This window comes from Protomyctophum parallelum (assembly GCF_964188405.1).
Source record: "Protomyctophum parallelum genome assembly, chromosome: 1".
Lineage (NCBI taxonomy): Eukaryota > Metazoa > Chordata > Actinopteri > Myctophiformes > Myctophidae > Protomyctophum > Protomyctophum parallelum.
The window spans coordinates 4,467,318-4,492,981 of NC_139697.1; the positions used below are offsets into that span (position 1 = coordinate 4,467,318).

At 43.4% G+C, this 25,664-nt stretch overlaps 1 protein-coding gene across 1 annotated transcript; it reads right to left on the reverse strand.

Annotated features, from left to right (window-relative positions):
- Window positions 1–12,253: 12,253 nt before the first annotated feature.
- Window positions 12,254–18,445, reverse strand: LOC310872407 (membrane progestin receptor alpha-B-like). The gene is made up of 5 exons (XM_083784279.1): window positions 18,327–18,445; window positions 16,221–16,634; window positions 15,272–15,436; window positions 13,464–13,713; window positions 12,254–12,697 (listed from the first exon to the last, which is right to left on the reverse strand). The coding sequence occupies exons 1-5, from the start codon at window positions 18,378–18,380 to the stop codon at window positions 12,462–12,464; spliced, it is 1,119 nt and encodes a 372-aa protein (XP_083640405.1). The 5' UTR covers window positions 18,381–18,445; the 3' UTR covers window positions 12,254–12,461.
- Between the last annotated feature and the right edge of the window lie 7,219 nt (window positions 18,446–25,664).

The following is a 25,664-nucleotide window of genomic DNA, read 5'->3' on the forward strand; positions in this document are numbered from 1 at the left end:
TATACATACACTATACATATAAACTATACATCTTTACTACTATGCTATATATGTGTACTATGGCGTGCTATGACTACATACAATACAATTACAGTGCTGTCTACATAACATGCTATAAGTCTGTATCAAATGCTATATAATCCAACAGAAATGCTATCTAAGGGTTTAGGGTAAGTGCTAAGGGCCATGATGGAGTCTGAAAAGGTGGGTTTTCAGGCTACGGCGGAAGATTGGGAGTGATGCTGCAGTTCTGACTGCAATGGGAAGTGCATTCCACAGTTTTGGAGCCAGAAGGGAGAAGAGTTTGGGACGTGTGGAGCGTTGTCCCGGCGTTTTTAGTGAGGGTACTTCCAGCTTCCCTGCGTTGGCTGATCTGAGTGCGCGGGAGGGTTTGTAGGGTTCAATCATACTTGTAAGATATGGGGGAGCCATACCTTTGGTTGCTTTGAATGCCAGCATCAGAGTTTTGTATTCTGTGCGGGCAGCGACCGGGAGCCAGTGGAGGGAGCGGAGCAGGGGGGAGACATGTGAGAATTTTGGCTGGTTGAAGACCAAGCGAGCTGCTGCATTTTGGATCAGCTGGAGAGGCTTAAGTGCACATGCTGGTAGGCCAGTAAGGAGGGAGTTACAGTAGTCGAGTTTTGATAAGACTGTTGTCTGGATTAGGAGCTGGGCTGATTCCTGGGTGAGGAACGGTCTAATTCGTCGTATGTTATAGAGTGTGAACCTACAGGATCGAGTGACAGCTGTGATGTGAGGTTTGAACGAGAGCTGACTGTCCAGGACAACACCAAGATTCCTGGCTGTTGGGACAGACGTTACCAGGGCGTTGTCTACGGAAATAGTTAGCTCCCGCATAGGGCAGGACTTAGCTGGGAAGAAGAGAAGCTCAGTCTTGTCTGGGTTCAGCTTGAGATGGTTGGAGGACATCCACTGTGAGATGTCAGCCAGGCATGCAGTGATGCGCTCTTCCACCTGAGTGGTAGAGGGGGGGAAGGATAGGAACAGTTGTGTGTCATCGGCGTAGCAGTGATAGGATATATTGTGGGCAGAGATGATAGTGCCAAGGGATTTAGTGTACAGTGAGAAAAGGAGGGGACCAAGTACAGATCCCTGTGGGACCCCAGCTCAACATAGAATGTCAGAACATGTCAGCCCAATATAGATCTAAGGGTGGCAGCGGGGGGGAGTGTCAGGGTTTGATGAGGTCTGTATATGGAGCGTGTCATTGAGTGTACAGGGTTTGATGAGGTCAGATCATCATATGGAATGTCAGAACAGGTCAGCACCATATATGGAGATCTAAGGGTGGCAGCGGGGGAAGGGTCTTGAGTGTACAGGGTTTGATGAGGGTCCAAGTAGGGCGGGGGCTTAATTTTCGGGCCTGTTGAGAACTCTACTAATAACTTTGTGGTGGGGCTGTCTAGAGTTTGAATGGACAGGTATCAGTCAAAAGACATCTGAGAACACTGGATTCTAGGTAATGATCCATTGTATGTTCTCCATGTATGGCTATCCAGGGTTTGAGGTCAGTGTCGTGATCTTCATATAGCTTAGACAGCCATATATGGTGGCGTGACGTGTCACGAGGCGTGATGTCACGAGGCGTGACCATATATGGAGGTGTGACACGATACACTGACGGGAAAATCTGGTTTTCATAGTATTTATGTGGAATGTTCTATTTGATTTGACTGTCTTGCATAACACAGTGAGTTCCCAACCTTTTCTGGGTAACCTGACGCTGCCAGATCCAAGAAGCTTGCTACACAAATTTGTTTCACAGCTTATTGGGATCTGGGATCGCGGAAGCAAATTCAATGACGGGGCTGTTCCTTTTTTTCAAGATACTTGGTAGATGATTAAATGGGACCGTCTGTCTATCACCGTGTGGGCGTGCAAACACAACCAATCATATTGACGTGTCTATATAGCTTCACATCCGGTTTCGCACATATCCCGCCCTTAGCTCACGCTGATTGGTTCGGTACGGAACGGATTTTTGTCAGCTCAACTCCCTGAGAGATCCCAGATGAGTGCTGTGTTGGGGAACATGGTTACCCAACACCGCCCCCATCTGGCAGCGTCAGGTTAGGGGCAGGGGCCCTCTTGAAAATCTCAAAGACATTGAGCTCAATGTGGTCAGATGCAAAATATGAATATTATTTCATCATTCAAATCTCAGTGTTTTGCGAATTATTTGGGGGACCTCCCAACTTGAGGGTCCCTCAAGTTGGGAGGGACCGGGTCATACTAAAGACTTGGCACTCGGCTTTAAAAGATAGATTGGGGTGGTAAGTCCTTGCGACATAGGATCCTGTCCAGTACCAGAGGGTGTACTCAAACAGGAGATAGGCTCCTGCCCCTATGGGCCCCATGGCTCTGCAAGGCTTACTTACTTACTCACTTTTCCTAAAGTTGGGCCCCAACCCCCAGGTAGAGAACCAGGGGTCATCGCCATGCTGGCTTATAGTGGACATTTTTGTCAAAATTAATTTTTTTGCCAAGGAAATATCAAATGAGTGGACAGTAATATGACCAAAAACACAATAATGAGCTAGCCCTGAATGACCATAACAGGTCTCGTAACTCTGAGTGTAGCCTGACCTAAGCAGAGACATTTCTGGTCTAGAGGGGCGGGTCGCGCCTCAGAAATGCGCGCACCCTGATTGGATCTCATCGATCTGTCCGTCACCCCCGGCCCCTCCTCTCCCCCTAGTGCAGCGCTACGTCACATCATTTAGAGCGACGCCCACCCGGAAGGGTTGACTCCCACTTTTAGACTGGTTCAGCCCACGGCTTTTTCCAGGCTTTCATCTTTCGCGCAGACGAAATGAAAGCCTGGGTATCGAGGCTACTCTGAGTGTTACAGACCTTATGTACACTCTCAGAGTTAAGGGAGTGTCTTGCGAATAAAACATTTAAACAACCACTAGTACTTGTTGTTCTCCAAATATGCCATGGTGTCATACTAAATAAGGTTTAATTAGACATATTCTGAAGAAAACATACTCCAAGAGTCTTCTTAACATTCAGTAAGTGGGTGCTATGAATATGATCAAAAATAAGAACATAATGGTCATGGGCAAAACATGGAATTTTGCCACAGACAAGACCAAGTCTTTGCCACAGACACATTTGTCTGTGTACGGACCATAGACTGTAAAAAAATATGGACAAAGCGTTCCCCGGGTCTAACATGGACGTAAAATGAAGCCTGTTATTCCTGCACTGTAAGTCGCCATCTTTCTAGATCCGTTTGGGCCCAGCTGGCCATTGGCTGGCTCCGTTTGGGTCCAGCTGGCCATTGGCTGGCTCCGTTTTGGCCCAGCTGGCCATTGGCTGGCCCAGACAACGAGGCGGGACTTCCCCCCTTCTTCTCCGTTGGTTTTTATTTTGACTCGAGTGGGAGGGGAATCCCGATCATAGACTGTAACGGTAGCCACGCCCCTCAGAACATGCGTGACTTTATGGTCATTTTTTTAATAAATGGGACCATAATTTTCCAAAAAGAATATTATGTAATAATAGTAATGAGACTTTAAACTAGTGACTGGAAGCAGAAAGTATTCATGACCATGTTTATTAAGGTAATACAGTCTAGGTGAAGTTGGGCCCAAATACATGGGCTATGGGTTTTTTTGGGTCCAGTGACAGCGCCACAACAGGCCATTATATGAACTTTCAGGAGTTTCAGGCTTCACAAAATATCTGTCTGACTGCCCCCCTGGTACGGACATATTGATGACCCTTGTTGAGAACCGCTAGCATAATCACTGTAAGACTAGTTCAAAGAAGAGACCCTTGTTTGGCCCCTTGGCCTTATACTGTACGTACTGTATAGCTAGTACTCCTGAATACTCCGATGTAAAGGCACCATTTTGTTGGGAAGACATCATGGTCACTAGAATAGTGCGCACCAGGAATAGTGTGCAGTACTATAGGCCTCAGAGGACTGGGCAGTGGGCACTAGAGAAATGTGGGCACCAATACAGATAGGCACCAGACCTTAGGCAAGACTGGGCACCTTTTAGAAAAATATGAAGCGGGCCCTAACCTTAATCCTATCCCTAACCTCAGTAAATGTATGCCTAAACCTAGTTTGGGGCGACTGTGGCTCAAGAGGTAGAGCAGGTCGTCCAATGATCCATGGGCCGGCGGTTCGAATCCCGGCTCCTCCTGTCTACATGTCGAAGTGTCCTTGGGCAAGACACTGGACCCCAAATTGCTCCCGATGTGCTGGTTGGTACCTTGCATGGCTTCCGCTGCCATTGGTGTATGAATGTGTGTGTGAATGGGTGAATGTAATGCACAATCTCTGTAAAGCGCCTTGGATAAAAGGCACTATATAAATGCACCATTTACCATTTATACTAAATAAGGTTTAGAGACATATTCTGAAGAAAACATATACTCCAAGAGTCTTAACATTCAGTAAGTGGGTGCTATGAATATGATCAAAATAAGAACATAATGGTCATGGGTAAAACATGGAATTTTGCCACAGACAAGACCAAGTCTTTGCCACGGACACATTTGTCTGTGTACGGTACGGACATATTGATGACCCTTGTTGAGAACCGCTAGCTTAATCACTGTAAGACTAGTTCAAAGAAGAGACCCTTGTTTGGCCCCTTGGCCTTATACGTACTGTATAGCTAGTTGTAAGGATTGGTAGAGGCGTTCTTCGTCACAGGAGCGGAAAGTGCTGACCTGCCGGTGTAATGGGATGATTAGGTCTTTGGCGATATCTTTGGCTAAATGGGCAAGTTAAGTTATTAAGATGCAAAGCTTAGTTTTAGATTCTCAACAGACTATTAATGAAATGATAATCGGACAGAGAACTAGTGCTGGCGAAATGCCTTATAAAGGGGTGGGGTGACGTCACGACTAGGTAGGCGTGACGTCAACCCTGACACTAGTACTCCTGAATACTCCGATGTAAAGGCACCATTTTGTTGGGAAGACATGGTCACTATAGAATAGTGCGCACCAGGAATAGTGTGCAGTACTATAGGCCTCAGAGGACTGGGCACCAGAGAAATGTGGGCACCAATACAGATAGGCACCAGACCTTGCAAGACTGGGCACCTTTTAGTAAAATATGAAGCGGCCTAACCTTAATCCTATCCCTAACCTCAGTAAATGTATGCCTAAACCTAGTTTGGGGCGACTGTGGCTCAAGAGGTAGAGCAGGTCGTCCAATGATCCATGGGTCGGCGGTTCGAATCCCGGCTCCTCCTGTCTACATGTCGAAGTGTCCTTGGGCAAAGACACTGGACCCCAAATTGCTCCCGATGTGCTGGTTGGTACCTTGCATGGCTTCCGCTGCAATCGGTGTATGAATGTGTGTATGAATGGGTGAATGTAATGCACAATCTATGTAAAGCGCCTTGGATAAAGGCGCTATATAAATGCACCATTTACCATTTACCATTTTAGTTTTAACCTCACAGAATATGCCTAACCTTAACCTCAAACTATAAAGGTTGTTGGAGTTCAAAGTATTCCTGTGTTGGTGCCTAGATTTCCCCTAGTGCCCATTCTTCTGAGGTAATAGAATAATCCAGAATAATTTGGTGCCCACTTTTCCTATTACCTTCTATGACTATGCATTTGTCATGTCGGTCAGAATTATCTTATGTTCAAAACTCGTACTTTTCAGGAAACGTAGAAAAGATGTATTTACTAGTTATTTAGTCTTGTTAACACTGTTCACTGGTTAATAGATTCATTGCGCGTGACTTTTATTGTGGACGGAGAAACAGGTCCATTGTTTCTCTGCAGGAAGCAGAGAATGTGGGACGGCGTCCAATATTATTGTGCTGAATCAGCTTTTTTATTGAGGAACTGAGGCGTGAGGCACATGACTTACTGTACTATGAATACTCTACCAGTCTGCACACTGTATGCCTGCTCACTTCATGCAGTGGACAGTCATCATGACTTACTATGAATACTCTACCAGTCTGCACACTGTATGCCTGCTCACTGCATACAGTGGACAGTCATCTAAGTAATGCATTTCTGAGTACTGTACTTAAATATATGTTTTGAGTATCTGTACATTTTAATTGTTCATTCATCCATCCATCCATCCATTCATTCATTCATTCATGTGTTTGTTTTAAGATTAGGACTTACACTCTACCAATATTTAAAAGACAAAATATTGTACATTTCTAGGAAGGGACCATGAAATATCCACTTAGTTCTGTTTCAAATATAGTGAAAATTGATATTTGACCTTATTTGTTTATTTTAGGGGAAACACTTTTTCTATTCAAAAAAATATATATGTTAAATCTGCACTATGCAACTTTCCTCTTCTAGCCCGGATGTGAACCATTGACCATTACCATTGCGCTAATAGAGCCCGCCTGCTTGCTCAGCCTAAGGGGATAAATTTAATCTGAGTCAAAAGTTGTGTCAGATGTGTCTAGGTGAGACATGATCTAAATGTCTCAATAGAAGAGCAGGGAGACGAAATACAACCACCCCAATTCTATTGAATACTCTACCGTACAGATTGGACCAAATTACATTTTATTGTGCCACTTTAGGGGGTAATTCCTCACGTTAATGCATTAATGCATTGATCAAATGCATTAATGCATTGATCAAATGCATTAATGCATTGATAAAAAGCAAGTACTTCAGGTCTTTCCAAAAGACAGAAAATGTGACACTGCAACTTTCAGTAATATTTGACCAGGAGTATTCTTTGACTCAAGTACTAGGTTGGTTTCCAACTTTCCACCATTGCTTAGTTAAATATGGTATATCTCTGCTTCTTCTGACTGTCCAACATGAAGTTGACTTAATGTCCACTTGAGGGCAGTATCGGACCAAACTTCACTTTGGACGCATGTGATCAACTTATTTTAACATCCAGTGCTGGAAGATGTACTCGGTTAAACTAATTTGACTTATGTACAAAAGTATTGGCATCAAAATATACTTAAAATACCACAATATGCCTCTGAGATAAAGTGAAGTAGGCTAGATAAAGTATAAACACAATGGAAATACTCAAGTAAAGTAGCAGTACCTCAAATTTGTACTTGAGTACGGTGTTATGATTTATGACCTCTGCTTCCTGACTCAGTGACAAAACATGTATCTGCATGAGCATAAATAACCATGGCATGATGACTGTTCACTACTGTATCGGAGGTACTGACTGTATGTGCAATATGATATGAGATGCATGCTAGTTCCTGCTCATTCTGTTATCTTTGTTTCCATAATCTGCTAGGGACGTCATAGATCCACTGTTCTTACTGTATATATTTCTGTGTGTGTAATAAACGTAAGAAGTTATTCCGCGACTCGACGGATCCTCACCTCACCCATCACTCCAAGGTTTAGATGGAGACTTCTAGAGACCTTATAGATGGTCACCCAAATCACAACATATACAGTACTTGTGTAGGCTATAAATGTACCTACGTACTTTCCAAAACTGATAACAGCTACAGTTCACTTCAGACAGGATGTAGATTAGAGTTTCTGTGATCAACCAAAAAAAACACACACTAACGGTGGTGTTGATTGCATTAAAAAAAAACTCCTTTATTTTGCTTACTGGATTCTATTTCAAATATGACCTATATTTATTACATTTGTTTTTTTTTACAATATAGCCTAGCTACTTCATAACATTACAAATAAATAAATTACAAATCAATTGAATACAATTTCCAGATTGTCCAAATTGTTCGGTACAGCTTGCACAGTCACATCAATGAAGTATTTGGACAGAAGGCCTGCATGTTACTGTAACTGTATTGAATAACTATCTGGGGAGAATATGTATATATACATACATGTGCATTTATGTAGTACACTCTTCTCACACATGTTGAAACCTACTGGCAGAATGGGTGTTTACTTTAGGGATCACCATGGCAACCTGCAAGTGAGTATAGGAGCCAATCAGAGTTAGTGTTGGGTGTCGCTTGCGTCAGAGTCCAACACACATACAAAAGGGAAAGATTAGAAACTCCAACAGCTGGACAAAGCAGAGGTGATTAGAAACTCCAAACAGATAGACAGACAAAGCAGGGGTGGAATTATGTGCTTATGTATTATTTACCTACAGTATAAGTAAAAGTAGCAATACCTTATGTATGTGTATTGGTATCAAACTATACTTAAATTACCAAGATTAAAATAGCTGCCCAAGTGGCCGCCAGTGCGCACACGGAATCATAGTGTGAATCTGCCCTAAATCACCAGGATTAGAAGGACAATATCAGAGTCACCAGAAGCAGGGATGTGTGTCTACTGTCTATCAATGTTTCGATTACTCATTAGGACAATATCAGTCACCAGAAGCAGGGATGTGTGGTTTAGAATCGGGGCGGCGGTGGCTCAGGGGTAGAGTGCCTGGATGGTAACCGTAAGGTTGCCAGTTCGAACCCAGGCTCCCCCAGAGTTACTGTCGAAGTGTCCTTGAGCAAGACACTGAACCCCTAATTGCTCCCGATGTGCTAGTTGGTGCCTTGCATGGTTTCCGCTGCCATCGGTGTATGAATGTGTGTGTGAATGGGTGAATGTAATGCACAATCTCTGTAAAGCGCCTTGGATAAAGGCGCTATATAAATGCACCATTTACCATTTTTAGATGAGTAGCATTAGGACAATATCAATCACCTCACCAGAACCAGCAGAAGCAGGGACGTGTGTTTTCAATGTGTCTTCATTAGGACAATATCAGTCACCAGAAGCAGGGATGTGTGTGTTGTTGATGAGTAACATTCATTAGACGAACCGTAATTAGAAGCAGATACACAGGTAATGTTGTAGCAGATAGACAGGCATACTGTATGTTGTATGTAGCAGATAGACAGGTAATGTTGTAGCAGATAGACAGGCATACTGTATGTTGTATGTAGCAGATAGACAGGTAATGTTGCAGCAGATATAGACAGGTGAAAAAACTGGTAGGCCTACTGTAGGTGATTTGTAAAACTACAGAATGGTTGAAATGCCAATTTGAAGTCCTCTGTGTATTTAGCACAATATTCACTTGAGTGAATGTCGTAATCTGACTGGTGTAAAGCTTAAGTGAATTGGAGGTCACTTTAAGGTCACATTCTCACCGGTGAGACTAGACTCGGTAGATTCGGTAGACTCGATGCGAACGGGCGGAGAAGATGGGATTCTTACATATTTAATTTAGTGCGGTTTGCCTTCACACTGGCTGTGTCAAGCACAGCAAGGAAACGCAGCAGGGGAATTTTATCAATGTATTCAATTCATAAACTATAGCCTACACAGTTAGATCTATGGTGTTAAAATTATACTCATAACGTGCATGTTTCGTGCCTTCGGGGACTGGAGGACCTCTCTCTCTCTCTCTCTCTCTCTCTCTCTCTCTCTCCCCCTCTGCACACGTTGTTGCTTTGGGCATAGAGGCACAGCACAGAAAGAACTAGAAAAAGTGCCCTTCTGGGCACAGGTCTCCACCAGGTTATCCACAGATCCGTGCAGTTAGAGGTAAAAACACTTTTCGGCCAGTTATAGCGCCACCTTGAGGCTGAGTTGAAATTGTTCATGTGGCATTTCGTCCTCGGCCTAGTGGGAATGTGGGTGCACAATTTCACGGAAATCACGCGATGTGTTCATGATTTGCAGCATTTTGTTTGAAACTGAGCACTCCTGTGAACTTTGGAAGCCAATCTTAACCAATCAGGATGGAGTCTGATAAATCTGAAAGACCCGTTTCGTTGAATGGCTCTAGAGAGACTGTGTACCAATTTGCGTGATGTTTGGACAAAATCTGTAGGTGTACTGTGCAAAAACTTGTTTTGCACAAAGCGGCCTCCTGGTGGCGCTATAACAGGCCGTTCTGGAAAGTTTGGGGCAGAGGTTCATGGTTGGCATCCAGGGAGTGTGTGTGCAAAATATGGCATGGAAAAACTTGTTTTGCACAAAGCGGCCTCCTGGTGGCGCTATAACAGGCCGTTCTGGAAAGTTTGGGGCAGAGGTTCATGGTTGGCATCCAGGGAGTGTGTGTGCAAAATATGGCATCGACCGGGTTAACGGTGGCCGAGATTAGCTGTTCACGGACACACGGACACACGGACGGACACACGGACGGACACGCGGACGGACGGAGTGCAAAACATACTCTCCCCACATGCCTTTGGCCTGGTGGAGACAAAAAGTCCCTGGCCTAAGTCTCCACACAGTGACAGCACTCCATGTTTACGGCACGCACAGACAGACAGACAGAATATTCTCCTTAACCCATTCTGACCGGGCACCCATTTTGGTGTTGGCATCATGTTATGCTTTAGCTATTTAAAAATAGCAGATCTACAAGCTCATATCGCGCCACCGAGTGGCGCGATACGAGCTTGTAGGTCTGCTATTTTTGAAAAAATCGAAGAGCGACTGACATTTTTAGAATCTGATCTCAGGTCAGAATGGGTTCATCAGACCAGTGTGTGTCCGGCGGAAACCTCGTATGAATCTGATCTCAGGTCAGAATTGATTAATGTACTCGTCCTCATTTCGACCATGGGCTTCGGTCTTCTCATTCGACCACGTCTATCCACGGAAACGGGACATCTTTGCACTGCGTAAAATATGCCTTCTCCGTCTCCAACTGTGTTTAGCTCCTCCTCACCCGCCACATTGTTTGCTTCATTTCCTCTATTTGATGCAGATTGCATCAAATTTGAGAGCACGTTTAGTTTCCCCACAATAACAGCTCTTGTAAAGAGCCCTGAGGGTGTCCGCTCAACCATTATGGATTTGTGGGGCTTAAGTGGTTACTTTTCTAGAAAAGGTCACAGCTGAATGTACGAAACTCTTAATTACATTACAACCAGTTATCAAAATACATACAGACTTTCTATTAAAATACATATACATATAGTAGTATTAGCCCTCTAGTAGTGTCTAGCATTTTGCTATTATAGAAAAATATAATTTTAGGTGAAGGATGCAAATCTGTAGTATGAAAAGCTAGTCCAACTTTGAAAGCTACTGTGAGAGAATTCACACAAAATACAAATGTACAAAATGAGCATTAAAGTTACAGGCATCTGACTATATCACATAGACATAATATGAATAAGCTAGTTCAGTGACTCTCAAACTTTTTCATTGCAAGGACCCCATTTTGATATGCATTGTCCATGGACCCCCATTGGACACCTTTTAGTATCACTTGATGTTAAAGGAGAATTCCATGCTAGAATGCTTTCTTATCTTTCTTACCTTTCTTTGTAGTTGTTACGTCCCCACCAAAGAGGTCCAGGTGTTTTGTTTGTGCAAAAACTCCTTATTGGCTATTTTCCCTACCATAAGCCCTCAATGAATTGCATTGCATTGAATGGGAATTGAATGGGGCTATGGGGTGTTATGCTAGTTCGCTTATTTCCATCGAAAGAAGTAGTAAAGTGTGCCGCTTGGGATATTATTTACATTATGAAGAGAGGATATATACAAAGAAATTATAATTTTGAGCGATGGAAATAAGCGAATTAGCACAACACCCCATAGCCCCATTCAATTCCCATTCAATGCAATGCAATTCATTTAGGGCTTATGGTAGGGGAAATAGCCAATAAGGAGCTTTTGCACAAAATAACACCTGGACCTCTTTGGTGGGGAGACGTAACAACTACAAAGAAAGGTAAGAAAGCCTTTTAGTATGGAATTCTCCTTTAAATATCTCTATATTCTGATAGTAAGCATCATTGCTATAGAGTGTTTGTTCATGTTCAGTCGGGTCTACCAGTCTCTCAACATTTAGCAAACTGAAATTGCATTTTTAGGTCAGGGATACCAATTGTATCCAATCAGGAGAGGAACTCATAACATATAATACAAGATAAAGTGAAAGTGAAATTGGAAGTGGAACACTATTAAATTGATGCTCATAAATGGGCACTTTCTCCTGATTGATGTATTTTCTGTTTATTGAAGAGCTGGAGAGACGGGGAGACTTCTGTTACTGAACAAACCCCATGGGTGGAGCTTGAGGGGGTTCAGGGGGTTAACTTCTGACTGTAGTTTGTAATCATCTCTCTTATCATGATATGATGACTCGCTGTATGGCTGTAGTGCATGTGTGTATGTGTGTGAGCTGCTGTACTACCTAAATAACTCATTTTTAGGGGTTAGGGCATTGTAAAAACGCTAAAATAATAAAATAAAGGTCAAAAAAATCGGGTGTCGTTGGCCAAGCAGTCGCACCCCCAGGCGTCAAGTTCAAGCTCCGCCTATGACAAACCCTCTATAATCTGAATATAACTACCTTTCAACCAATAAATATCACTTACAGTACCTTTTTTGAGAGTCTACAGGCCAGTGCGCTTGGTTCCATTCGTACACTCACAGAGTTACAGACCCGTTACAGGTCCATTTGGACCCAAAGTGATCCCCAGACCCCACGCTGACCCCAACAACAGTGAGCATCGTACCACAGTCTTGCAATCCCCTCACTTGGTTTTGACCTTGTTGTCCAGCACTCGTTTGACCTTGCCGATCATGAAGGTCGCGATGAGCGCGCACGCCACCACCGTTGCGGCGTACAAAACGACGAGGGTGGCCGCCTGGTCATCGGCGTGGAGACGGGTGTAGATCGCCCGGCGTCCGGTGTAGTCCAGGTAGGAGGCGTGTATCTGACACATGGTACACAGAACCAGCAGCACATGGAACAACTGGTGACCCTGACCTGCAGCCGTGGACAACAAAGTGCATATAGTATTCAAGTGTTTTCAAATCAGATAAAAGTGCAATATATACAGTATATATATATATTGCTGTGTAGAAGTTTCCGTGCCGGGAATGGATTACTCCAGGTTACTGTCGCTGCCAACCTCGCTAATCGCGCCTTTTGTTTTATGTGTTTAATCCGCTGTATTGTAATAAATAAATAGAAAATCCGTCTTCGTCGCGGAGAAAGATACTAGATGCATTCGCTTTGATGACGAAACCGGAAATCGTCACATGCTGTGGGCTGCTAGGGCTTCTGGGAAATTGAGGCCAATGGAAATGCATGGGGTGCAACGCCTCATTGAGACCAGTCTTGTGTGCGTCTTCCGGGTGCACCAAGATGGTGGATGATACGCTCGAATCATAACAAACCACGGGAGCTTTTTTTGCTGGATTTTCGCGGATTAAAAGCCCAAATAATTCAGCGTATGCTCTAAAGGTAATACAACAATCTCGGCAGTGAAGGGGGGTTGATTAAAATGCGGGTTAAGCGTGAAAAACAGTCAAACTGTTAAAAAAAGAAAATCTGAAATGTATTTTTATTTTAAATGACACGTTAGCTTATAGATCTTTTCACTCTAATTTAAATATGGTTAATACTTGTCCTCCTCTTCCTACAGACAGTAGTGGAATCAACTCAACAGTACCATATTTATATTTGAAATGTAGTGAAAGTCCTCAGCTTGCTATTAAAGAAAATAAACACAAAACAAAAAAATTCAGACCTATGAAATCGCAGCGACCGGGGAAGCAGCGCTCCGGCAGTGGGTTGGTGAAGAAGAACGCACACAGCAGGAAAAAACTGATTTGTCCGAAGTGGAAAAGCAGGGCGGGGTCTTGTTCCTGGTGGGCGTGGTCTTGGTGGTGGTGGGCGTGGTCTTGGTGGCGTGGTGCGTTCCAGGAGTTTAGGAGCCGTTGGAAGACGGGGCTGGTGTCCCACACGTATGCCAATGCAGACGGAACCACCTGCCCCACCTAGTGGAAGAAAGTATGACTTTTATTCTTTTTACTAAAACCTCACCTCTACCAGTGGTTAATTGCGAACGCAGTGAGCACTAACTATGAGACCCTGCAGATCATGTCTGTCTGTGTGTGTGTGTGTGTGTCTGTCTGTCTGTCTGTCTGTCTGTCTGTCTGTCTGTCTGTCTGTCTGTCTGTCTGTCTGTCTGTCTGTCTGTCTGTCTGTCTGTCCGGCTGTGACACCACCCGCCCACCACCAGAGGGCGCAGCTGTAGCACACACACACACACACACACACACACACACACACACACAGGGTGCAGCTGTAGCACACACACACACACACACACACACACACACACACACACACACACACACACACACACAAACAACCACACACACACACGAGCTGCGTTCGCTTCCCGCGTTTGCGCGTCTTACTTGTGGATATATTATCATCAGAATTCGGAAGAAGAAAAAAGAAAATGGCTACTCTGGAATTCTCCTTTAAAGGAGCACTTCAACCATTTTAAACCTATGTTCATATAATTGGTCCTCTCTATCACTGACTAAGCAGGCTTCTGAACTACCCACAGCCCTCCTCTGACTGAGACACTGACCCACCATCCGTATTGTGGGGAAACCTTTCGCAGAAAATATCAGATTGCGACTCATTGTGAGCTTGTAGATCGGCTATTTTTCAGTTCAAGATATTAATGCGATCCAGAGCAAAGCATGGGTGGTCCGCGGTCCGGTCGCGGACCGCGGTCCGCCAGTTGAGTACCCCTGCTATAGGGCATTAAGCAACTAGTCGACTAGTTTACTAGTCGGCTAGTAAATCCACTAGTCGACCTTGCTGGTACTAGTTGACTAGTTATAAGAAAAAAGAAAACAAAAGTTTATTTCCTTTTTTTGTTTTTTTTTATTTTGTAGGCATCAAAATCAGGTAGATTATAGTTATAGTCACCAATGTACAAATATTTATTTCCAAAGAAATATATATACAGTATAATATGTTATCGTGGGGAAAGCAAAGCTACGTGACATGTTGTGAGCTTGTTGATCTAGTATTAACCACAATAAGTAATGCTGGGGTCAAAGTGGTTCATGTCCACTTGAGAGTAAGTAACAGTACTTGCAGTGGCGTGCACAGACATTTAGAGGGGCAGGTGCTCAAGTGAAAAAAAAGGGCACCTTGTGCAGCGCATTTTGGTGCTTAAGCTATTGAAAAATAGCAGATCTACAAGCTCATAGCGCGCCACCGAGTGGCGCGCTACGAGCTTGTAGGTCTGCTATTTTATTTATTTATCGAAGAACCAGTGCACTGACATAGAAACATAGCTTTAGATTGTGGGGGCCTAAATAATATAGTGGAAGCGTTTTTTATCAAGATTTGATCAATGTCACCGCATGGTCCACACACTACAAATTAAGAAAAAAAATAAACCTTTTTTTTTCTTCTTCTTTTTTTAAGAGCACATTGCCAAAAAGGGCAGGGGGTGATGTAGCACCCCCTAGTGTCTATCTGTGCACGCCACTGAGTACTTGAGTAAAAGCACTTATTGACACCCACCTTGCGCACCCATGGCGGCAGGCTGTGGTTGCGGTACTTCCCGTAGCAGCAGCCCAGGCAGCTCAGGCAGCAGAGGGCGCTGGCGGCCGGCATGAAGACGTCCACGACGCGCCGGTGCCAGCTCTCCTCTACAGCGTAGTAGAAATGCACCACCGCACTGCCGTACTGGGAACCACAACCAGGATGACTGTATTAACATTAACCCATTCTGACCTGAGATCAGATTCATACGAGGTTTTCCACTGGACACACACTCGATTTTTCAAAAATAGCAGACCTACAAGCTCGTATCGCGCCACTCGGTGGCGCGCTATGAGCTTGTAGATCTGCTGTTTTTCAATAGATAAAGCATAACATGATGCATAACATGATGGGGGGGGGGGGTTCATCTGTAACTGAATACATTTTAAATGCTATCTTTTGTTAAGTTTTCAATACTTACCTTTTCAGTCCTGGACCTGACAAATAATATATATAGGCTAATATATAAGTTAAACTAAAACTAATGCTAAAACTATTAAAAAACGAACTAAAACTATTAGTAATTTTCAAAAAATTAAAACTAAATAGATCGATCAAATCCACGACCTAAAAACGACCTAATTGAAATATTCAAAACTATACCGGTAATTAAAACTAAAATGAAATGAAAAAAAAAAATATCCCAAACTATTACAACGTTGTTGTATACGGCGGTGGCTCAGGGGTAGAGTGCCTGGATGGTAACCGTAAGGTTGCCAGTTCGAACCCGGGCTCCCCCAGAGTTACTGTCGAAGTGTCCTTGAGCAAGACACTGAACCCCTAATTGCTCCCGATGTGCTAGTTGGTGCCTTGCATGGTTTCCGCTGCCATCGGTGTATGAATGTGTGTGAATGGGTGAATGTAATGCACAATCTCTGTAAAGCGCCTTGGATAAAGGCGCTATATAAATGCACCATTTACCACTTACCTGGTACTGTGCCACGCCCACATAGTCCAGGAAGAAGAACATGTAGTGGCACAGCTCCGACTTGCCCGCCAGGAGGTGGGCCGTGACGCTGCACGCCATGTAGCCCCCCGAGGACGCCAGGAGGATGGCCAGCGGCCACGAGTGGGCGTCCGCCAAGAAGTCCACCGTCTCGGCGAGGTGGCACAGCCTGAGGGCCACCGCCAGCAGCCCGATCAGGTGGCTCCAGATGTTGAGGGTCTCGTTGTGGCGCTGGAACAGCGACAGGAAGTAGTAGCGCCAGCGCCGGTGGAGCGGGCGGTACCCGCCGTGGATGTGGCGCTCCCGGAAGAACGGCGGCACCTCGGTGTCCGGCAGCGTCCCGGGCATGGAGGAGGAGGGCACCGCCTCGGTCAGCATGCGGGGCACCTGCCTCACCTGCAAAATGTGCATTTCGCCCATTAGGGCTGTGTTTTGCGTGTCTTAACCCATTCTGACCTGAGATCAGATTCATAACGAGGTTTCCGCCGGACACACACTGGGTCTGATCAACCCATTCTGACCTGAGATCAGATTCTAAAAAATGTCAGTCGTTCTTCGATTTTTCAAAAAATAGCAGACCTACAAGCTCGTATCGCGCCACTCGGTGGCGCGATACGAGCTTGTAGATCTGCTATTTTTCAATAGCTAAAGCATAACATGATGCCAACACCAAAATGGGTGCCCAGTCAGAATGGGTTAAGTTAAGTACCAGGTCTTATTCCCTAACTTGAGTAAACTAAAGACCTGGAGGCGTGATCAATGCTCTTTGGCCACTCAGAATAGCCAAATGGCATTGATCACGCCTCCAGGTCTTTAGTTTACTCAAGTTATAGGGAATAAGACCTGGTACTTAAGACACGCAAAATACAGCCCTTAGTCTATGGAGCAACTACACTTGCAATTTCCCAGAATTGCACCTTACTAGTTTTAATTAGCTTTTTTACTTTTAGTTTGTAAATCAGTTTAGTTAATTCATTTAGTATTTGGTTATTTATTGGTTTTATGAGTTTTTATTTATTTATTATTATTGTTAATAATCAGATGCGAGATTGGACACGGTCATAAAGCAAATAATAGCGCTTTTCTAGGTAATCAAAGTCGCTTTACAATACAAAGATTTTTTTTTTTTTTTTTTTTTAGAAAAACTATGGGCCGGATCTACCAGGGGCCGGATCTGTCCAGGGGCCCTTGGACATCAGGGGGCCCTAAAAAACCCCCCAAAAAAAACAGAATTGAATAAATTATGTCTAAAACCAAAGGTCAAAATGTGTGTTTCATTGTTGGTGAGAATGCAGCTGGAAAGTGTCATTTTGTGTAAAGCAGCAACAATGCGCTAGATGGATGTGGTTTACGGTGAGTTGGGCTCACTGGGCCGTGTGAGGTCAGGTGACAGGTGGAGAAGGTGTGAGGTCAGGTGTGAGGTCATGTGTGAGGTCAGGTGTGAGGTCAGGTGACAGGTGGAGAAGGTGTGAGGTCAGGTGTGAGGTCAGGTGACAGGTGGAGAAGTGATGTTGATGGAATACAAGACGTGCGTCCGCCATCCGGCATTGCTTTGTTTACATTCAGAATATAATAACTATATAATAATAACCATGGGAGGCCTTAAGTATGTTTCACCAGTTTCAATTGAAACGGGCCTCCACCCTCAGGGGGGCCTCAAAGCTCCAACTGAACGTCAGGTGTCAGTCAACCCCCACCACTCTTGGCTCTCTCTCTCTCTCTCTCTCTCTCTCTCTCTCTCTCTCTCTCTCTCTCTCTCTCTCTCTCTCTCTCACTGCCTTGCTCTCTCCCACAATGTTAATGTTAAGTTAGTAAAGTTACACCTATTTTATGTAAATAACATGGTAAAATGTGCAGCATTGGGAGGTAAAGGGGAAACACTTTAATTGTGAAGGGACGACAGGATGAGGAAAGGTGTTGTTGCTAATTGTCGAGAGCAATGGCTGCGTGTGATATTGAACAGTCAAGCTATTCGTATAAATATACGGCTGTATCAACAAAATAATGATGTCATAGGTATATGGAGGCCTCATATTTGGTCTTGAAACGGGCCTCCCCTGATAATAACTATCTAATAACTCTTGTTACCTGCTGAACATTGATGAAGAGACGGCTGATTCTCTCCATGAAGATTGTAGCCATGATGGAGAGCAGGAGGAGGAGGGGCCCCTAGCTGAGGCCAGGGGCCAGTTGCCTGCTGGAGGGGCCCGAAGGAATGGGGGAGGGGCGTATAGGAAGGGCCCCTGGGGGCCAGTCGACTGCTGTCAAGAAAATAAAAGCATTGTTATGTCACTCATTGTGGAACTGGAAAAACCACAAATGTTAACAGTGGATTAACAAGTTTCAAATTTGCTTCTCTATTTTGGGCGTGTCATTCAAATTCAAATAACAACTAGAAAAAGTGCCCTTCTGGGCACAGGTCTCCACCAGGTTATCCACAGATCCGTGCAGTTAGAGGTAAAAACACTTTTGGGCCAGTTATAGCGCCACCTTGAGGCTGAGTTGAAATTGTTCATGTGGCATTTCGTCCTCGGCCTAGTGGGAATGTGGGTGCACAATTTCAGGGAAATCACGCAATGTGTTCATGATTTGCAGCATTTTGTTTGAAACTGAGCACTCCTGTGAACTTTGGAAGCCAATCTTAACCAATCAGGATGGAGTCTGAGAAATCTGAAAGACCCGTTTCGTTGAATGGCTCTAGAGAGACTGTGTACTAATTTGCATGATGTTTGGACAAAATCTGTAGGTGTACTGTGAAAAAACTTGTTTTGCACAAAGCGGCCTCCTGGTGGCGCTATAACAGGCCGTTCTGGAAAGTTTGGGGCAGAGGTTCATGGTTGGCATCCAGGGAGTGTGTGTGCAAAATTTGGCATCGACCGGGTTAACGGTGGCTGAGATTAGCTGGTCACGGACGGACGGACACACGGACACACGGACGGACGGACGGACGGAGTGCAAAACATACTCTCCCCATGCCTTCGGCTGGTGGAGACAATAATGGCGCAGGGGTTATCAATATGTCCGATAAATGTGTTCGTGGCAAAGACTTGGTCTTGTCTGTGGCAAATTATACATTTTCTTCACCATTATGATGTTCTCGTTTCGATCATATAAGACACAATTACTGAATGTCAGTCTCCAGGTTTTCTATAGAATATGACACTTATTTACTAAAGGAAAGGAAAGGTACTATGTTTACCCAGGGTAACTGGACTAAGCTCAAGAACGTGTTTACAGCCAGGCCCTGCTCATAGAACATTTCATGGTAGGGGTTCAATGCCTTGTCCATAAAGGGCACTTCAGCGGTGGTAATTTTAACGTGCCGGTCCAGGGATACGAACTATAGCGACCTTCCGATATCAAGACCGCTCCGCAAACCGTTCGGCCACCGCTGCCGCATACTACGAGTCCGACACTATATTAGGAGTTCAATAGTGGTTCTCAAAAGTTCTATTTGCAAGGACCCCCCCCTTCACTCTGAGAGTGTTGGAGCCAAATGGATCCGTATAAGGGTCCATTTGGTTCCATCTGTATATACACTCAGAGTTACAAACCTTCATTCGAGGCTATATCTCTTTATGTGTTTCTTTCTGGTCTGGTCATAATTATTATTGTCCACTCATTTTGTAGGCTATGTCCATGGCAAAAAATGGAATCTTGTCAAAAATGTCCACCACGATGACCCCTCCCCTGCCCACCACCACGGAGGTTGTGGGTTCTAATCCAGCGTGGTGCATCCGGCTTTGTCGGGGAGGGAAGCCGGGCACATGAGGGGTGATATTTGTCGTTGCATGTACTCCTATGGGGGAGTGTTGGGCGGGAGGAGTAAGACGGAGGCTCTCGTGGTGGGGGCTCCTCTGGCAGGTGCAGTATAGGCAGTGGCATGCACAGATAGACACTAGGGGGTGCTAGAGCACCCCCTGCCCTTTTGGCAATGTGCTCTTAAAAAAAAAAAAAAAAAAAAAAAAACGTTTTCTTTTTTTTCTTACTTTTTATCTTGATAAAAAACGCTTCTACTATATTATTTAGGCCCCCACAATCTAAAACTATGTTTCTATGTCAGTGGTTCTTCGATAAAAAATAAATAGCAGACCTACAAGCTCATAGCGCGCCATTCGCCACTCGCGCTATGAGCTTGTAGATCTGCTATTTTTCAATAGCTAAAGCACCAAAATGGGTTCCCGCCCCAAAATGCGCAGCACAAGGTGCCCTTTTTTCACTTGAGCACCTGCCCCTCTAAATGTTTGTGCACGCCACTGAGTATAGGTCAGAGTAGGGTATGACAGCATGCGGTCAGTGACAAAACAGAAATGTGTGTGGGGACTCAGGAATGAATTGGCTTAAACGACTAAATTGGGGAGAAAAAGAGGTACAAAATAATTGGCAAGAAGGAAAAAGGCAAAAGAAAAACAACGTTAAATTAAGCAACGTGTCAGTCCATGTGAGTGGACCATAATATATGGGCAACTATAGCGGCCCGCACTTTCACTTAATGTGGTTATCTCCCAATACTGATGTATACTGATTTCAGCTGTTACAACTCCAAACATGGCCTGCTTTAGTTACTTCAGTCTTTTATAATATAGTTCTATATTTTATTATATTGTCTTTTTAATGTTCAAGTTCATACAGTTGCCCTCTCCATCATCAAAGTTGCGCAGCCCACGTACCCTGATGTGGACCTTAATTCCTGCCACCAAAATGTGGAACGCCCTACCAACAGTCATTAAGACATGTGAATCCAGCTTGACTCCTTCAAAACCGCTCTCAAAGGGCACCTACGGATGGCTGCAATTCGAAACTGGCCTCTGTAGAATCTGAATCCCCCCCCCCACCGCTCCCCTCACTGTATATGTATCTTTTCCCTTTTTGCTTCCTATATGATGAATTCCTGTTCTGTTCTTTAGCTACATAGAAATGTCTATTTGTATGTCTCTAAATGTTTTGATGAATTGAACAATGTGGACCCTGTTGTAAACAAGTGTAATGCTTAATTGGGTCGTCCACTCACAGTTAACAGTCTTTGTATTGAGTTTGTGCTTAAAATGTAGCCTACTGTCAATTCTACAAACTGTTAATAAATATTTCAATCAATCAATCAAAAAACCAGCCACCAGGCAACATACCATCATTGTCATTATACAAATGACAAACTTTAATTACAAATCACAAAAAATACAAAAACATTTAAGAGATAAGTTTACCTTTTAAATGAAGTATATCCTCTTTAGTTGGGTTTAAATCTCTACTTGTGTCTTCTGACTCTTCTCTTACAGATGGAGTAGTAATAAACTCCCCCAGGCATCGCTGCAGCCTAAATAAGACTAGTTAACTCTTGTCAAAGCCTGATAAAAAAAAAGAATACAATACAAATATGACAAGGTCAGAAGGCTATAACTTGTAAAAATCAGTTTCGCCCAGTCCATTCGGCGCCCACGGTCTTAAAACAAACACATTTTTTTTAGATAAACAGCGAGTCCGGTTCCTTCAACGCTGCAAGGTGTCCAGTGTCACGCTGCAACACTTCGCCGTAAATCGGTGTGGCGCGATGGGGTGGGGAGGAAAATAGCAGATCTGCAAGCTCACAACGCGCCGCGAACGCGACGCGTTGTGAGCTTGCAGATCGGCTATTTGCGGCGCACGCGACCGCCGTGGTACGGCAAAAGTGTATTACGCAGATTACGCACAAAGAAGGCGGGACGCTTCTTTTCCAGTCAAAAAAGGGGAATAAAAATGCTGTCTATTATTATTATTATTTTGTAGAAGACAAAAAAAGGAGGCTCAATTCGTTTGTAAAATTGTGAACAGAAAAAAAAAAACTTGAATAGCCTAATGCAATTGATTGATTGATTGAAATATTTATTAACAGTTTGTAGAATTTACAGTACATTTTAAGCACAAACTCAATACAAGACTGTTAACTGTGAGTGGACGACCCAATTAAGCATTACACTTGTTTACAACAGGGTCCACATTGTTCAATTCATCAAAACATTTAGAGACGTACAAATAGACACTTCTAAGTAGCTAAAGAACAGAACAGGAATTCATCATATAGGAAGCAAAAAGGGAAAGAAGGAGTCAAGGGATTCACATGTCTTAATGACTGTTGGTAGGGCGTTCCACATTTTGGTGGCATAGGAGCGAAAATAATTACATGTTACATTACATTACATTACATTACAAACGAGGTACATGTTTTCAACCCAGAAAATGTAGACACCGAAAAAAGGGAAATTGCCTAATAAGAAACACAATATAAATAGATAAATAAGAATCCATCAGTCCACTGAATCCAGTATAGGCTATAGTTTGAAGTCTGGTCATATTATGGGTCTCTTAATAAATGGAAAAGTAAGTGAGGTTTTGCCTGCATTTGGGTGTGAGGTCATGCAGGGAGTTCTCAGCATGCAGTGAAGTGTGTGTGTGTGTGTGTGTGTGTGTGTGTGTGTGTGTGTGTGTGTGTGTGTGTGTGTGTGTGTGTGTGTGTGTGTGTGTGTGTGTGTGTGTGTGTGTGTGTGTGTGTGTGTGTGTGTGTGTGTGTGTGTGTGTGGTGTGTGTGGGTGGGTGTGTATAAGTTCTGTGGAACATTCCTTTTCAAAGATGTTTGCACAGGAATGTAGCATGTCAGGCAATATTGCACAATATCCTGACTAGTCTATACACAAGCAGTTGTTCCACTTATTCCATTCAAATTATATAGTAAAAGTACCACAATGTAAAAATGATGTTACATAATAAGTAATAGTCCTGCAGTATAGGCTCTTAACACGTAAAAGTTCTAAATCCAAATATTGACTTGAGTGAAAGCCAGGACAGAAGTATTGGCATCAAAATATACCTACAGTGCCCAAGTAAAACTGCTCAAATGTCAAACCTTCTGTAGTACCACCTGGTATGGATGTTTGTCTGCAGCCCTAAAGTCACAACTGCTGCAACAACTGAACATTTGTTCAAAGATTGTTGGACAACAACTTCAGAAACTTTATACATCCACGTATGATAACAGCATCCTAAGGTTAGCAAGGAATATCACCTCTAATACTAATAATATAATATGTGTTGTATGGAGAATATAGGTTGCTACCTTCAGGAAGGAGATATGGTGTACCAGCATACAATAAGGTCAGACTAAAGAGGTCCTTTGTCCACCAGTCGACCTTGAGGCTTAATCAGGAGATGTAGTAGCCACAGGATAATCTAGGCGGTGGATATTGCTCATGTCTTTATGTATGTAAATTGTCTTGTTATTTGTGTTTTGTATATGTGTTCTGCATACTTGGCTGCTGTGTCGCAAGACAAATTTCAGTGTGAACTGACAATAAAGTACTATATCATATCATATCATATCAAATAGCCAAAGCAAAGTGGTTCTCAATGCAGGGTGGGGAAACCAGAGTTTCTTGAGGGGGTTCCAGGGGCTTCCCCGTGCAGCTAAATTAGTTAATCAAGCATGAAAACCATTTAACCACTTGATCCATTTATACCTATTGGATATTCAAAAAAATTACAATGTTTTGAATCATTTTGACATACAAAATAAAACATAAATCTTATATTCTGGAGAGAGTCCCTATAGTATTCAACTGTATTCAGGTGGGGGTTGATGGGGGCGTCATTACTGCAGTTTGGTGCATAAGGGTCCATGTCCGAATATAGCCTACTGCAATTTGGGGATAAAAGTGTAAGAGAAAAAAAAGAATATATAGCATTAAAATGAGTTTAACCACTTCTCAAGTAGGCCGGTGGCCAATGGGCACGTACGTACAGGTCTAGTACGTATTCAAGTCTAACTATGTAACTTTTGTTTAATGAATACAATTAAAATGTGTTCAATCTGTATGCAGTGTATGTTAAATAGAATTTGGGGTGGTTATATTTTGTCTCCATGCTCTTCTATTAAAGTTATATTCAGTGATTTCACTCAAAAAACCTTAGGTTTCGTTTTTGGCTGTGGGACCCAGCCTTTCGTCCAATCAGGATAGAGAGTCAAAAACGAAACCTAAGGTTTTTTGACCCCCATGGGTTAACTGGGGACAGGGAGGAACTCCTTATATGGCCAGCACACTCTATAGTAGGGAGGATTATCACAACAAAACAAAAAAATAAGTGATATTTGAATTAAGTGAAATCACTGAATATACCTTTAAGACATTTAGCTTGTGTCAAAGACACAGGATCTAACACAGATTTTGACCTGATTTGGTCAAGATCCATATCAGGTCAGGGCAGGCCCGGCTCTATTACCTGAACGGTGAAACCGGTTGAGCCGTGCTTAAGCATGAAACCAGATTCAAATCCGGAGTAGAAGTGGACATTTGCATGCATGGTGTGCTGCTTTCATTTGGTGTTGTGAAATGCTGGTTTTGAACGCTTAATAAAACCAAGCAATACAATCATTCAAATGTTGGCTGTCTATTAGCCTACACCAGTGGTTTTCAACCCTTAAAGGTCCATTATTTATTTAGCATTTGAGCCACAAACCACCATTTGATGACATTTAGCCTTGAAGAACAAAAAAAACGAACGAATATTTTGTTGTTGTTGGATAAGATTGTGTCCACAATTCCATGCTGTATTGATGTGTAGAGATAACAGGCAAATGTTCATTAAAAATAACAAGTATTTTACATTCTCCAAATTGTGTAGACTTCTTGTATTAAGTAATGCAGATGTTTAACTCTTGAGAGTGTAAAATTAAACCAAATGGACCCTTTGGGTCCAAGGGTCCAAATAATGGACCCGTAAGGGTTTTACACTCTATTTTACACTCTCAAGAGTTGGGTCCATTTGGTTATACCAGCTCTCCATCATTTAGCTGGGGACCACCTGGAACCTCCTCAAGGACCACTGGTGGTTCCCCGGACCACTGGTTGAAAACCACTGGCCTACACTAAATGAGAAAGGACAAAGTTGCAGGAAGACGGAGTTTGTAGTTGTTTAATTGTTCATCACATTGAAGTTGAATAAACCCCAGATTGACAGAGGCCTCCTTTGTGGTGCGTTTCCGTGGTAACGGTGAGGTGTTACATAATCGTTTGGCCAGAACGGGCAGGCCTCCATGCAGGGTTTCCGTTTGGTCTCCTATAAGCAGGGGTGGAAGAAGTATCAGTTTGTTACTCTTACTAACAGTGGTGGAAAAAAGTACTCAATTGTTTTCCTTCATTCTGGATGGGAACCCCTGTTGGTGTTTTAAGCAGGTATTGAAAAATAGCAGATCTACAAGCTCATAGTGCAGCACCGAGTGCAGCGCTACGAGCTTGTAGATCTGCTATTTTTTGAAAAATCACGAAAATGTGGCTAGAGGGGTCTGGAGGGGTCCCTGGAACAACATCTTTTCAGATGGGGTCGGTGGCCAATTACATTTACAGTTTTTGGGGTCCACGTGAAAAACTTTGAGAACCACTGACAAACTGTCATGTTTTA